The sequence below is a fragment of the Pygoscelis adeliae genome, unplaced genomic scaffold (assembly GCF_000699105.1).
Source record: "Pygoscelis adeliae isolate BGI_AS28 unplaced genomic scaffold, ASM69910v1 Scaffold24, whole genome shotgun sequence".
Taxonomy (NCBI): domain Eukaryota; kingdom Metazoa; phylum Chordata; class Aves; order Sphenisciformes; family Spheniscidae; genus Pygoscelis; species Pygoscelis adeliae.
The window spans coordinates 4,259,088-4,271,133 of NW_008824806.1; the positions used below are offsets into that span (position 1 = coordinate 4,259,088).

The 12,046-nt window shown below is 37.9% G+C and overlaps 2 protein-coding genes across 6 annotated transcripts in view; both read left to right on the plus strand.

Annotated features, from left to right (window-relative positions):
- The window catches only part of FAM184B (family with sequence similarity 184, member B), a 46,155-nt gene that overhangs the window by 13,590 nt on the left and 20,519 nt on the right, over positions 1–12,046 (plus strand). For 4 of the 5 annotated variants that reach the window (XM_009324071.1, XM_009324072.1, XM_009324074.1 and 1 more), the window contains exon 2: positions 5,691–6,455. In XM_009324071.1, coding sequence (XP_009322346.1) covers positions 5,691–6,455 — 765 coding nt within the window. The remainder of the gene's footprint in view (positions 1–5,690; positions 6,456–12,046) is intronic. The other variant, XM_009324075.1, reaches the window with a different exon arrangement.
- On the plus strand, positions 9,592–11,171 carry LOC103917003. The gene is given in 3 exon segments (XM_009324101.1): positions 9,592–9,729; positions 10,226–10,349; positions 10,627–11,171. Coding segments are annotated over 3 exon segments (705 nt in total). The 3' UTR covers positions 11,070–11,171.

Sequence of the window (12,046 nt, forward strand, 5' to 3'; positions counted from 1 at the left end):
TGAGAGATCAAGTGCAGTACATAGGCCACTAAACTAAGGTTTTCTATGTTCAGTATTGCACCACACTAGGCAGAAAAATAAAGTAAAAAATGGGAATGAATAAATGTGCCTGTGGGATTTCCTTGTATAAAATTTAAACTAAAAAGGAAAAAAAAACAAAGGGAGAGGCAGAAAGAGGCAAAAGACATGCCAAAAGAGATTAGAAACCTGTAGACATTTTATGCTTATAGTTTCTTGATACATTTTAGTATCTCAATGTATTTTTAGACTGACTGTAATGCATGGTACTTGTAGGAAAAAGGGCAATATGTTCTAGTTTTAAGAATGTAAGATCAACTTTCCCTCTTCCAGTGTGAATCTCTAGATAAGGAAAACCGCAAATACTATGGATACTGTGGGACATTCAGGAGGGTGAGACATTGCACAGTGAGATTCTGCCCAAGAGGCATCAGATCATCTAAACACAAGCAGATTTCATACAGAGCCATTAGCTACCTCTGTGCGGTGCCCCCCTCCCATCCCTCCAGGATCTGAAAGGCTTTATAACATGGTTGGACCAGTGGATGAAAGTATTTAGATTGACCCAGCACTAAAAGAGAATCTCCGGAATCAAAATCCTTTTTTAGTACAGTAATCAGGATTCATTCTGGTGCAGGACACAAGTGATACAGCTCTTCTGAAGCCTGAGGAGCTGTGGAAACCAGCTTGGGTTGTTGTGGCCAACACAGGTGAGAGCAAATAGAGCTTCCTGAACTTCAGCTAAGGCCATGTCAAACCAGTTGCATGTGTTTGCAGCATGATGCTGGAACATCTGATCTGGCTTTTCTCAAAGCTCATTAGTTTCTGGTTATAGTTTCCAGAGCTAAAAGCAGACATACTGTTTTCAGTGAGAGGCTGGCACTGTGAGCTTTAGCTGGGTTCTCAGCTCTGACTTTGAACTCATGAACTCCATTGAACATAAATTGGCCCTAACTCTTTGCATCTCTGACTTTGTTATTTTGTTATCCATGCCCACTAGGCATGGATAGATAGAAGTTTGAGGTTTGGGAAATTTTGGAAAAATATTTTCGATAACTTGCTGACAGTGAAAGGCTTGAAATAAGGTATTTTTCTTGTTTTATAGGTGACAGTCAAGACTCTGTTGGTCTGTGTTGATTCAAGGTAATTTTAATGTACTGTCACAGTGAGTGGATAAATGAACCATGAACTGTATATATTTCTTATAAAAAAATGTATTCTACAGCATTTTTCTAATGAATGGGATGGTAGTAGGCTATGTAATCTGAAAGCTCACAAAAGAAAGTTGGTATTTCTCCCCACAACTCCAGCTTTTGAAAACAAAGTTATTTCAGCTGAGCTGAGCTTTCATTTCAGAGAAAAATAAATTACTTTAGCTTGTGTTTTTGCAGGGTGCTGAAGGCACACCTGGGAGACTAAAAAATCATAAGGCAAATTTAAAAAAAAAACCTTAAAAATATAAACAAAATTCCTCATGATTTTAAAGATTTTTTTGTAATTTTAGGTTCTGAAACACTTCTGGATGTTTGGAGTGCCAATTTTTTTAACGCTTCTCTCATATAAACACGTAAATGGGTAATGTTATCAACAGTTGCTGCAACTATTTGGACACATAAAATTATTCTTGTGCCTTCAGGACACCACAGAGGACACAAGGAGAGATATGAGACTTAGCTCATGAGGTCCCTGATCATATGTTACAGTGGTATCATTCAGTTGAAATCAGCATAGGTGTAAAATTGGATCAGCAATGTAGCTAATCATAGCCTAGGCCTGTACCTTAATTAAAAGACATTCTTCCTTATTCAGCGTTAGAAAGAACAGAAGATACTTGTTAGAGTATTAATTAAAAAATTGTGGGAGTTGTTTTTATTTTCTAATCTGTATAGTTACAGTGACAGGGGAGGCTAAGGGATACAGAGCCATTTCTTTCAATAACTGAACTTTTAATAATTTCTCTGTCCTTTGCTTTAAAAGAGACCCTTTTAAGGCTGACATGTTTAGATACCTCACTCTGCTCTGGTCTGCTTGGGAAGCAGACAAGACAGAATTCACAGAAACAAATTCACCTGCTAGTGAAGAGAAGATACTAGTGCTACTAGTGAAAAGGAGATTGCGCAGTCGTTTGGCCTTGGTGAGCCTCTAGCGAACTAATCAGCAATCAAAACTTGTCTCCTTCCCTGCTTTGTTTAGGGTGCTGCCAGGAGTACCCTGTTTGGCACCCCCCTCCCAGGCCTTTTCTCATTCTTGTGTTTCTATTTTTTTCTTTTAGCCCTTTCTCCATCAGGAAGGATTTGTGCCCACTAGCTTGGGCCTGAAGGAAGAACACTTACGATCTTTTGCCTTTCTTTGATTCTTCTTATCATCCACACTTCTCACCTTCCATACCAAACTGTCTCACTTCTTACTCAGCTAGTAAAGCAACCTGCTAGAACCATTTTTTCATTATGATAGTCAGGTTCCTACAAAAGTAGTGTTTAACACTACTGTAGGAAGATGGAACAGTCTTTTTTGTTCTGAATGCTTTAGCTTTGTTTTCATTGATGAGGTGCAGTTGAATGTTTTCTTTTTTGTTCTTTTACATCACCATAAAGAAAAGGAAAAGGGAAATGCTATTTAGATTTACAGCATTTGGAGGATAAAATAGGACTAATAAGATGTATTCATATTCACTGCACTGTTAATGTTCAAATGTATGTGTAATAGTGTTTTTACCAACCTGTCATATAACTCTCAGTTGCTGTAAAATCAGTACAATGTTTCCCAATACATTCAGTTTTGGAGAACTGTAAGGAGGCAGTAGCCATTGGTATTATGCTAGTAACTCAGAGAGTAATGTAGCGCGCTTTTCATTTGAAAGCAATTTTGTCTGTATTGTCAAACTGATCAATTTTAGAGCTGTTTTTAAAAAGCTGTTTATCAACACAACTGTTAAGAGGTTTATACATTAGTCAGCAGTATGTACACTCACAAAGTACAGATGCTGAAGTAATTTTTCAGTATTTTTCCTTCTAGCACATAAAGTCCCAGATTCATGTCACATACCTCATTTAAGAGACTGAAGTTATCTGGAATAGGAATATAGTAGCTATACTCAGTAGGGAGTGAAAGGCATGAGTGAGGGGCTTAAATTTCATAAAGTACAGAGCAGCAGCCCTCTAAAAATTAAATCTCTTAAGAAGGTTAAGATACTGAGGAATCAGTTTCAGCACTCAAGCTTGAAGATTAAATTTAAGGGCATGCATTTTCAAGTCAAAATTCTTCATTGTGGTTCTAGCCACTATTGAACAGAAGTGTAGGAATAATAGATACAGCAGGGAGGCCAGTTTCTTCCATTCTTTTAGATAACTCAAGATGTTGGTGATCGTCTAATGCTCAGTGGAATTTGGGAAATCTCTATGATGAAGTCAGACTGTAAAGGAACCCAGATTCCACCGTCAGCCTGAGCACAATGTGGTATGAGACAGGCAGTGCTGATTTACTAGATAAATTAATCATTAAGAATGCAAGTCTGAGTCACGAAGTCCGGATGCTCATCTCTGTTTTGCTGGTGGAATGGAACACAGAAATGTGATCATCGACATCTGACCTAGTTAATTGAAGAGTTGCCCAAACTAATTACTGGTCATTCTAAACCTGTGGGCAAAATTAATCTTCTCCTTGTAATTTTGGATGTCTGTCTCCTGAACAGTTAAGAAAGGTTCATAGAACGATTTTAGTGGGGAGAAGGAATCTGCTTGGTATCCTGCAACTACTTCTGTTTCAAAGGAAAAATGGTTAAAAATAACAGAGAAGAGTTAACAGCATGTAATCTAAGGCCCAAAAATATACATACCTAAATGTAGACAATAACTTCTTGTCTGTTTGTCTTCTGGAATATGGTGCTGTTACTCTCTTTTGTCACATATTTATCCAGAAATGTATCCAGACCATGTTTTGCATTTGTGACTTTTTAAGATTTCTGTACTTAATTCATTACTGCCAGGGAGGAAGTTGACTACACGCAAGATGTATTTGTGTGTTAGCTTTCATTTATGGATGACTGAAATTCAATATGTTATTCATATACAGATAGCACACAAAATGGTTAGGCATAGCTAAGCAAATTCAATAATTCTGCAGACATCCTCAGGGCTTGTACAACACAGACTACAGACTTGTGACACTTATTGTGGTCAAGATGCCTATTGGTCTCTCAATTGAGGCTTTCCCTGAGGAAATATTGAAGATTACAGGGCCAAAATTCTAGTATAATTAAAGAATTAGTTGTGACCTTGCTTCTGTATTTATTTATGTGCTTATGACTATTATTTTCTCAAACATTGTCTAGGAATCTTTTGATTAACCTCTATGGGCTCAGGCCAGACTGAAAGTATCTGTCATAACTTGTATACAAATTCCAACCTAGTTTTGTAGAGCAATAAGTTCTCTCTAAAAAAAACCCCAACCAACCAAACAAGTGGAAAACCTCCACATACATGTTAATACATAATGTGTTGTTCCCCTTGAGTTAGATAACTATGCTCAGTAGAAACTGGATTAGGCCCCATGTGTCCTAATGGGGGCCTTGAAAAGACAAGCATGTGTCTTTTCAAGGCAGTTACTATATTTTGCAATTCTATATAACTGTCTTCTAAGCTTCATATGCACATTTACCAGTTTTGAGTCTGAACTCTTCATTTCAGTCTACTGTGGGCTTCTAATAGAATTTTCTTTTCAAAAAATAGTAGCGTGCTTGTACAACAGCTTCTGTGAGAGGTCTTTGGTGTATGTCATGGGTAACAGATGAAGCCTGCTTGGGGTAATAATTTGTCTTATAGTCATGAGAATTATTATTCTGCATTTTGTAAAAGAAAATAAAACATCAAAAGGTTTAAATCATTTGAAAAATTGCTTATCATCATCAGAGGCTTGCTCAAATCTGCTAAAACCTGATTTCTGAGATTTATAGCTGTTACTGAAAGGAGGAAAAAAAACCCACTCCCTGAACACTTCTCAGAATCAAGCCAAAAGGTGCTTGCAGTCGAGTAATACCTATCTTGAAATGCTGATCAAGCTAACCTGCAAGGCATACAGCTTCCAGGAGTGCATGTTCCGTGGTGTTTCAGTTTAAGCCAAGAGTGCAAAATTTAATCCTCCTTACAAACTTTCCTTTAATTTACATCCCAGAGTGAGTTTAGTCCATGAACTGGATGTCAGGACTTCAGGTTTCACTCTGCAGATCTGTTACTACTGGTCCCCAGCACTTGCTAACGCTAAAGGCAATGTGGCAGGTAGTACTCCTGCACTGAAGGCTAGGTGAACTGAACTACAAATATGGAGTCAGTTAGCTAGAGAAGGGGCCCTATTTCATTCATTGTATCAAAGATCAAACTAGGGGCATGAAGTGACAACTTGCCAAGAATAAAAAAGGACATTTCTGACAAAAAGTGAAAAAAAATATTGTTTCTCACAGTATTGTCTTCCTTCCCTGTGAGGTTTTGCAGTTTATAATTGTCCCTTCTGTTCCTAGTGAAAAAAAAACCCCACCACATAGAAACAACAACAACAAAAGATTAAACTGTAGCAGTAATTCTCTTTTAGCATTTAACACCTTGATAAATATAGTAACTGAATTCATTACTACCATTTACCAGATACTTTGATTTCCTATTATTTTTCTTGTTCTATAGGTGATATATGCCCTGAACACTAAGAATGATGAACATGAGGCTAGTATACAGGCTCTGGGAGAGGCTCATGAAAAAGAAATTCAGCACATTCTTGCTGAGACAAGGGAAACGATTCTCCAGTGTAAAAGCAAAGTTGAAGAAGAACAATTGCTAAGAAAACGTATTCAGGCCCTTGAAATTGCAGTAGAACAACACAAGAGACTAAAGGAAGAAGCCTTGGCAGAGTTAACGTTGTGCAAGAAGCAGGTGGAAGAGAGGGAGCCGAGAACGGAAGTGAAACAAGCGCAGACTGTCCTTTCTACAGACACGGTAGATACCAATGCAGACTTTGAAAACAAGCTTCTACATTTAAATCAGGAGTCTGATGGACTGCTAAATGAATACAAAGCATCTAGGAGAGCAAATTTAGATAAAAAAGTAATTTTAGCTGAAAAATACAGTGTGGAAGGACAAGCTCTAATAAATGAGATGGAAAACCTGAAGAGTGAGAGCCAGAGAGTAACTGAAGAATATACTCAGAAAACAAGCAAACTGCAAGCCTCTTATGAGAGAGAAAAAGAGGATTTGAAAAATGCTATGCAGCAATCTGTGATAGAAACAGAGAAGAATTGTTGGCAAAGAGAACTGGAGCAAAGGAAGAGCTCAGAGCCTGAGGAAGGCTTTTTGCTGCAGCAGGTAAAGAAGCTGGAGGCAGACCTAGAGGAGAAAAGCCAGAAGATAAATGAGAGGAAGAAGCATTCCCAGAAGCTGAAGGAGAGAATACAGGTAGAGTATGAGACTGTGATCCTTATCTCTGCCTATAAAAGTGCAAATTATCAATTCTTCAAAATTTGGGGGAGGAGAGGTCTTTTAAATATCATACTGAATCAAATGCTTTGTAAGCCCTAAAGCAGTTTTAGAGGCTTAGAAGAGAAATAGGAGGGATATAGTGCTGACAGTTTTAAAGAAAGAGGTAAATGATTAGTAACTCATTAGGAGAACTCTTTGAACACTAGACTTTGTATTCCCTGGGGGAGGAGTGAGGTAAAATTTATCTCTTGACTGAACAGAGCTTTACCTTTCCTGCCCAGAAATGTGAAGAGAACAGCAAGCTGGCACTAATGCTAGCAAGTGACTATTTACAGAGTACATTCTCCTTTTCCCTTTTTGGTTGCCAACAGCTCAGTGCACGGATATGAACAGGGTTAAATAAGAGACCTGAGCTGGCAGGTTAGGAATCAAGTGCTTTGTATTGTCTGACTCTTGCAACAGTGGCTTGTACCAAGTGACATTTAATGAAGTGTCCTTTACACCTGTGAAGTTTTATGTGCTGAGCCATGAGACGTTCACTATTAGTTCTCACCTCACACTTTGCCAGTCTACCCTAGCTGGTGTATCTCTCATACGTTTGCAGCACAGCTCTGCAGCCCCTTTCTGCTTGATTGCATCATGTGTCAGATGCGGTTTCAGAGGTTGGCACATCATGGGCAATCTGCATGCCAACCAGCTGCATTTGATACATAAGGTCAGGGTGTGGGAGAGACACTGATGAACTGCACTGATGCCGAAGCACCCAGCCACGCTCTGTGCTCAACAGTTCTACTTCCTTCTAATACTATTGGTCCTTCCCATCACATAAACTCACCTGCAGACCTGTCCCCAGCCCTATGACAGCGATCTTGCATATTAGATAAGAAAACACCTTGAAGGTCTAGACTTGGAGTATTTCAGAATAACAATAATTGTATCCTGATGGGAAAGAAGATTTATCTCCTTTAGAGTCAGAGACCCCAGAATCCTGTAGAGAGCAGGGTCACCCCAGTCAGCTGTGTTCCTCCAAGACAACTCTGACCCTTTTCACCATCTGCCCTCACATCTTGCCTGTCGGTGTCATTTTGCTGATGGTGCAGAGTTCTGGGTCTCTTCTTTGAGGGAGTTCAGCCTTCAATACAGTCGCTGCCTTTTTGTTTCACAAGATCAGAGGGTGAATTGAATACACCTTCCCCAACATTATTCAGACTCCATTCTCTCAGTGTGTAGATATGTAGCAGAACAACCTCCGTCTTCTGCAGAAAAGTGGAGAGGATATAACGCATGGCAGAGATGCGAATAAGCCATTTTTTTTTAATTGAGTCATGGAAATCCGGAATATCAGTTTCAATAAGGAAAAGTGTCCTGGCTCTGTAGAAGTTTGAAGCAATGGAGGGGAAGAGGGAAAGAAAGATCCTGATTTCTTGTGAGTACTTGAAGTAACATTGAGGAGAAATGAAGAATGGAGATGTGGAAATTTATGCTCGTGGTTTACTGTTTTGATGTATCGTATAAGAAATGCAGTCTTTTAGGAATAAATAATGTAAAACACAATAAGAACTAGAAATAAGAAGGTGGTGTCATTAGCAATTTAATTTCTAAATTCAGTATCAGCTGGATAAAACAAATATTTTCTGAGGGACATATGCTCAACTTGTACATTTCAGATCCTCTTAACTCCATGAGGCTGATTTACGTACCACTGGAGCATATTGCCTTGAATCTTTAAAGAGATAGCCTCAGACTAGGATAAATCTGGAAGAAGGAAAACAGTTAGACACAATGTTATTTTCTGTGTCTTTCCAGCTTAAATAAAAAAGTGGAAGTTCCTCCTTTCTAAATTGCCTATTTCTGATGCCACCATTAAATACATATTTTTAGAATCCTGTGGACAATGGCAGAGTGAGAAACAGAAACATTTCTTTAATCAGTAACACCTCTGATCATTAGTAAATATTAGCAAGAAAAGCTACTACAAGGCTTGAAAGATAAAAGGACTGATGTTTAAGCAAGATGAATTTTCTGTTTTCTCCTTAGTGTATGCCAAGAGGTTTGAGACCTTTAGATGAAATGCATCACATTAGTGCACGTTTGTTGTTATTACCGTGGAAGAGAGAATGCAAAGTATGACAAGTCATTAAGTCTGATCTGTTCAGTCTAGTTTTGGAAGAATTTTGGCATATGCCAGAAGTAAAAGGAAGAAGCTTACCTTTAAGTTTTCAACTACAGAGAGTGTTAAATACAAGTTAGTTTTAACCCATGAGGTTTTACTCAACATTCAGATAGGAACAAAAGGTAATTTTGTTTGAGTGAATATTGTAGTAGTATGTTAAACATCTGGAAACTGAGACTAGAACTTTCAAAAACAAAACATTAAATATGGTTCAAATTTTTGCCTTTAGTTATGGACAGACAATTCCCAGCAAAGTCTGTAGGAGACGATTTTTCTGGTTTTAGGCATCTGTATTATGGATTATGTTACAAACTATTGTACTTCAGCAACTGGAAAAAAACCCGAACTAACATTCATTAATTTTTAGCACAAGTTGTCATGAGATTAATGGAATTATATCCTGTTCCAAGTTTAGGATAATCTCAGACATCTTTTAGATGGTAACTCTTGATGAGTCTTCACTTTACAATGATGCCTACATCTGAGGGAATGGCTCCACCTTACAAATATTCTGGCAGCAGAGACAGTTTAAGGGTATGGAACAGCAAAAAATGCATTTAAACTAGCTCTGTAGGTGAAAGATTTATATCATGGAACTGTGCCAAGAGAGAAAATGACCATTTATTTCAGATGGCAAAAAAAAGAACATATGTAATAAACGTAGAAGTGATGTCATGCATATTTTAGGATTTGGAAGTGTAGCTTAAGGGAACACAACAAGAAATTCTGGGATCAAAAGGTATAGTGAAAAAAGTGGAGGAAGATCTAAGCGTAGTCAAAGAGAGAAATACACTTCAAGAGAAGGAAATCCTGCAAAAAGCACGTAAGATGCTAATTAATGTCATTCTGAAGTCTTTTCCTTGTTAGTAGTCACTCACATTGGAAATTCCACAAGTTAGTTATGCTATTTGAAATGTAAATTTTGATACCACATAAGATATGGAAACTATCTTGAATTCCCAAAGCAAAGCTATTAATAACACAGATGAACTGAAATACCAAATAACAGCTGCAGCAAATGACTTAGACCAGAGCCAGAACAAGAGCGGCTCTGAAGATGTGCAAAAGCTTCAACAGGTGTTTTGCTTTCAAATATTCAAAGGCATGGCATGCCAAAAGTACTGAAATCAATGTCATTTTTTGTTTAAGATTAATGGCTTTTGGGTTATCTACAGCAGACAGTCCTGTAAGATTCCCAGATCTCTGACCTCATGCAGTGGAACACTGATTCGTGTTCATAACCTGAAGTACATGAGTTGCTGCAATGACAGCAAAGAAATTACTGACATCCTTGAGCTAGACCAGAGCAGTGTCTTCAACTTCTTCTGTAACCAAAACCTTAAAGAGAACAAGGTCCAAGGCAGACTTTCTCTGTTGAGGTCAAGTTGGTATACTGATTTATTTTTTTTAAATACAGAAAACAGTTCTTCTGAAAAGCTATGCAGAAATAATACCAGGAATAAACTCAGTACAATGGGGAATGTATGTATCCTGAGAGTTCCCTCTGTACAATGTCTCCCCTTAAGCAATTGTCCAGCTCCAAATCTTTTCTATATTTTTTCATTTCTCCTAGAATATTGTTGTGCTAGCATTCTGGAAAATTAGACCTGGCATCAGAGACATAACAAAAACCAAACTGTCCTTTGTGCTTTTTCACAGAACTAAGGTTGTCCTTGAGGAAGCCTGCATGGTTGGAAGTGAGTCACACACCCAAACTCAAACCAGAACAGCAAAAAAACCCCCATCCCTAGACTGCAGAAGAAGCATACAGCCCTGAATCACTACAGTTCTACATTGTTAACTAACATAAAGCCAGTATTTTTCAATGGCTTATATCGACCTAAATAGCATATTCCCTACAAAATAGACTACTGCGACCCCAGAATTCTACCCTGGTTTTGTCATGTTATATAGCTAGTGTGTTTTATGGACTATGGAAACTGTAGCTATTTAAAAAGAGGGTATGAATAACAGACACAGAGAACTTGCTTTGTAAAGGAAAGCATCAGTCCCATAAGGAAAAGATTTGTCTGAAGGAATAGCTGTTAAAAGGGCTGGAAGATCTTGTAATGAAGCATACAAAGGAAATCAAGCCAGTCTAAAACTTCATGGAAGCTGAAAGAAAGAAAAAAAATGCAGAAGGTAGGAATGTTCTTCTATTTATAGATGCTCTAATTCATCTGGTTTTAATCTTATTGGTCACAGTGACATCATTTGAATTATCCTCACTGGAGGCACTTCAAATTAACATAAAACGCAAGGATTTTCTCGCTATGGTCTTACTGAAAAAAAAAAGGGAAAAAAAAGTCAAGCTGGTGTATTTCTGTGAAAAGCACTACAGGCAGGAAGGTGAATTTATCCTTGATGTGATAAACTGCCCTCCTAGCAACACTTATTCTTGTGTGCTTCGCATGTGACAGCTGGAGTGATTAATATAAGGTCCCTCCTGAAGAAAAAGGTATTGTAGGTGTATTCCAATTTCTGACTCAAATTTCCATGGATTGCCGCTGTGAAATACTCAAATACATCGATTTAATAAAAATTTTGCATTGTTTAGGCAAAGAGTCTAATTCTGCAAAGTGTTGGTAAATGATTCAGAGTGCAGGTGTTATGAATGAAATGACGACTAATTGCTAAGAGATACATGCATATATATGTCCTTATTTAACTTCAGTCAGGAAGAATGCTCATCTTCTCATGGATCCAGACAGGTTACCTGAGTAATACCTTTTCTCAATGTTTTTTAAGTGGCTGAGCTGTAATTTTTGTTGTCGGTATGCGTTAGCAGCAATTGGCTTAAGAGATTCTTCACAGAATTTCACCTTCATGAGAACTGCTGTCTATGGCTGAATCCTTTGGCTTCAGGAAATTTGCAATCATCTGTAATGTTTCTGTGCAGTAGGAACCTAAATGTGAGCTGAAATCTATTCAAATGGAGGAAAACCTTGAAACACATGTTTAGTTTTAAGCACATACTTTAATGCTTAGTGAAGCTTACAACTCAGTGCATGCCCAAGTGGTTTGCCAAATTTGAGCATAAACTAAGGAGTTGTTTAGTTTCTGTCTCCTAATGTACCTGTGTGTTTGTCAGATATCTTCTAGACAGAAAAAAAATTTGTTAGAGCAGTTTGTAGAGCTGGACAATCAGACTACTGGTCAAGTGTTCTTTAGACCCTTCTTGGTGCTAAGAATGTACTTCTACCCATTTTTCCCGGTTTTAATGCTGCTATACCTTTCCGAGTTCAACGTTTACTTGAGAATAATCAAATTGCTTGCTGACAAGTTGTGAAGTCATAAAAAGCATGCAGCTCCTGTCACTAAATGTTGAGCTTCATAGTACCTTCTAGATTTTGGAAGCTAGGAATTGTGTTAAGTGCTCGTCAGAAGAATTCAT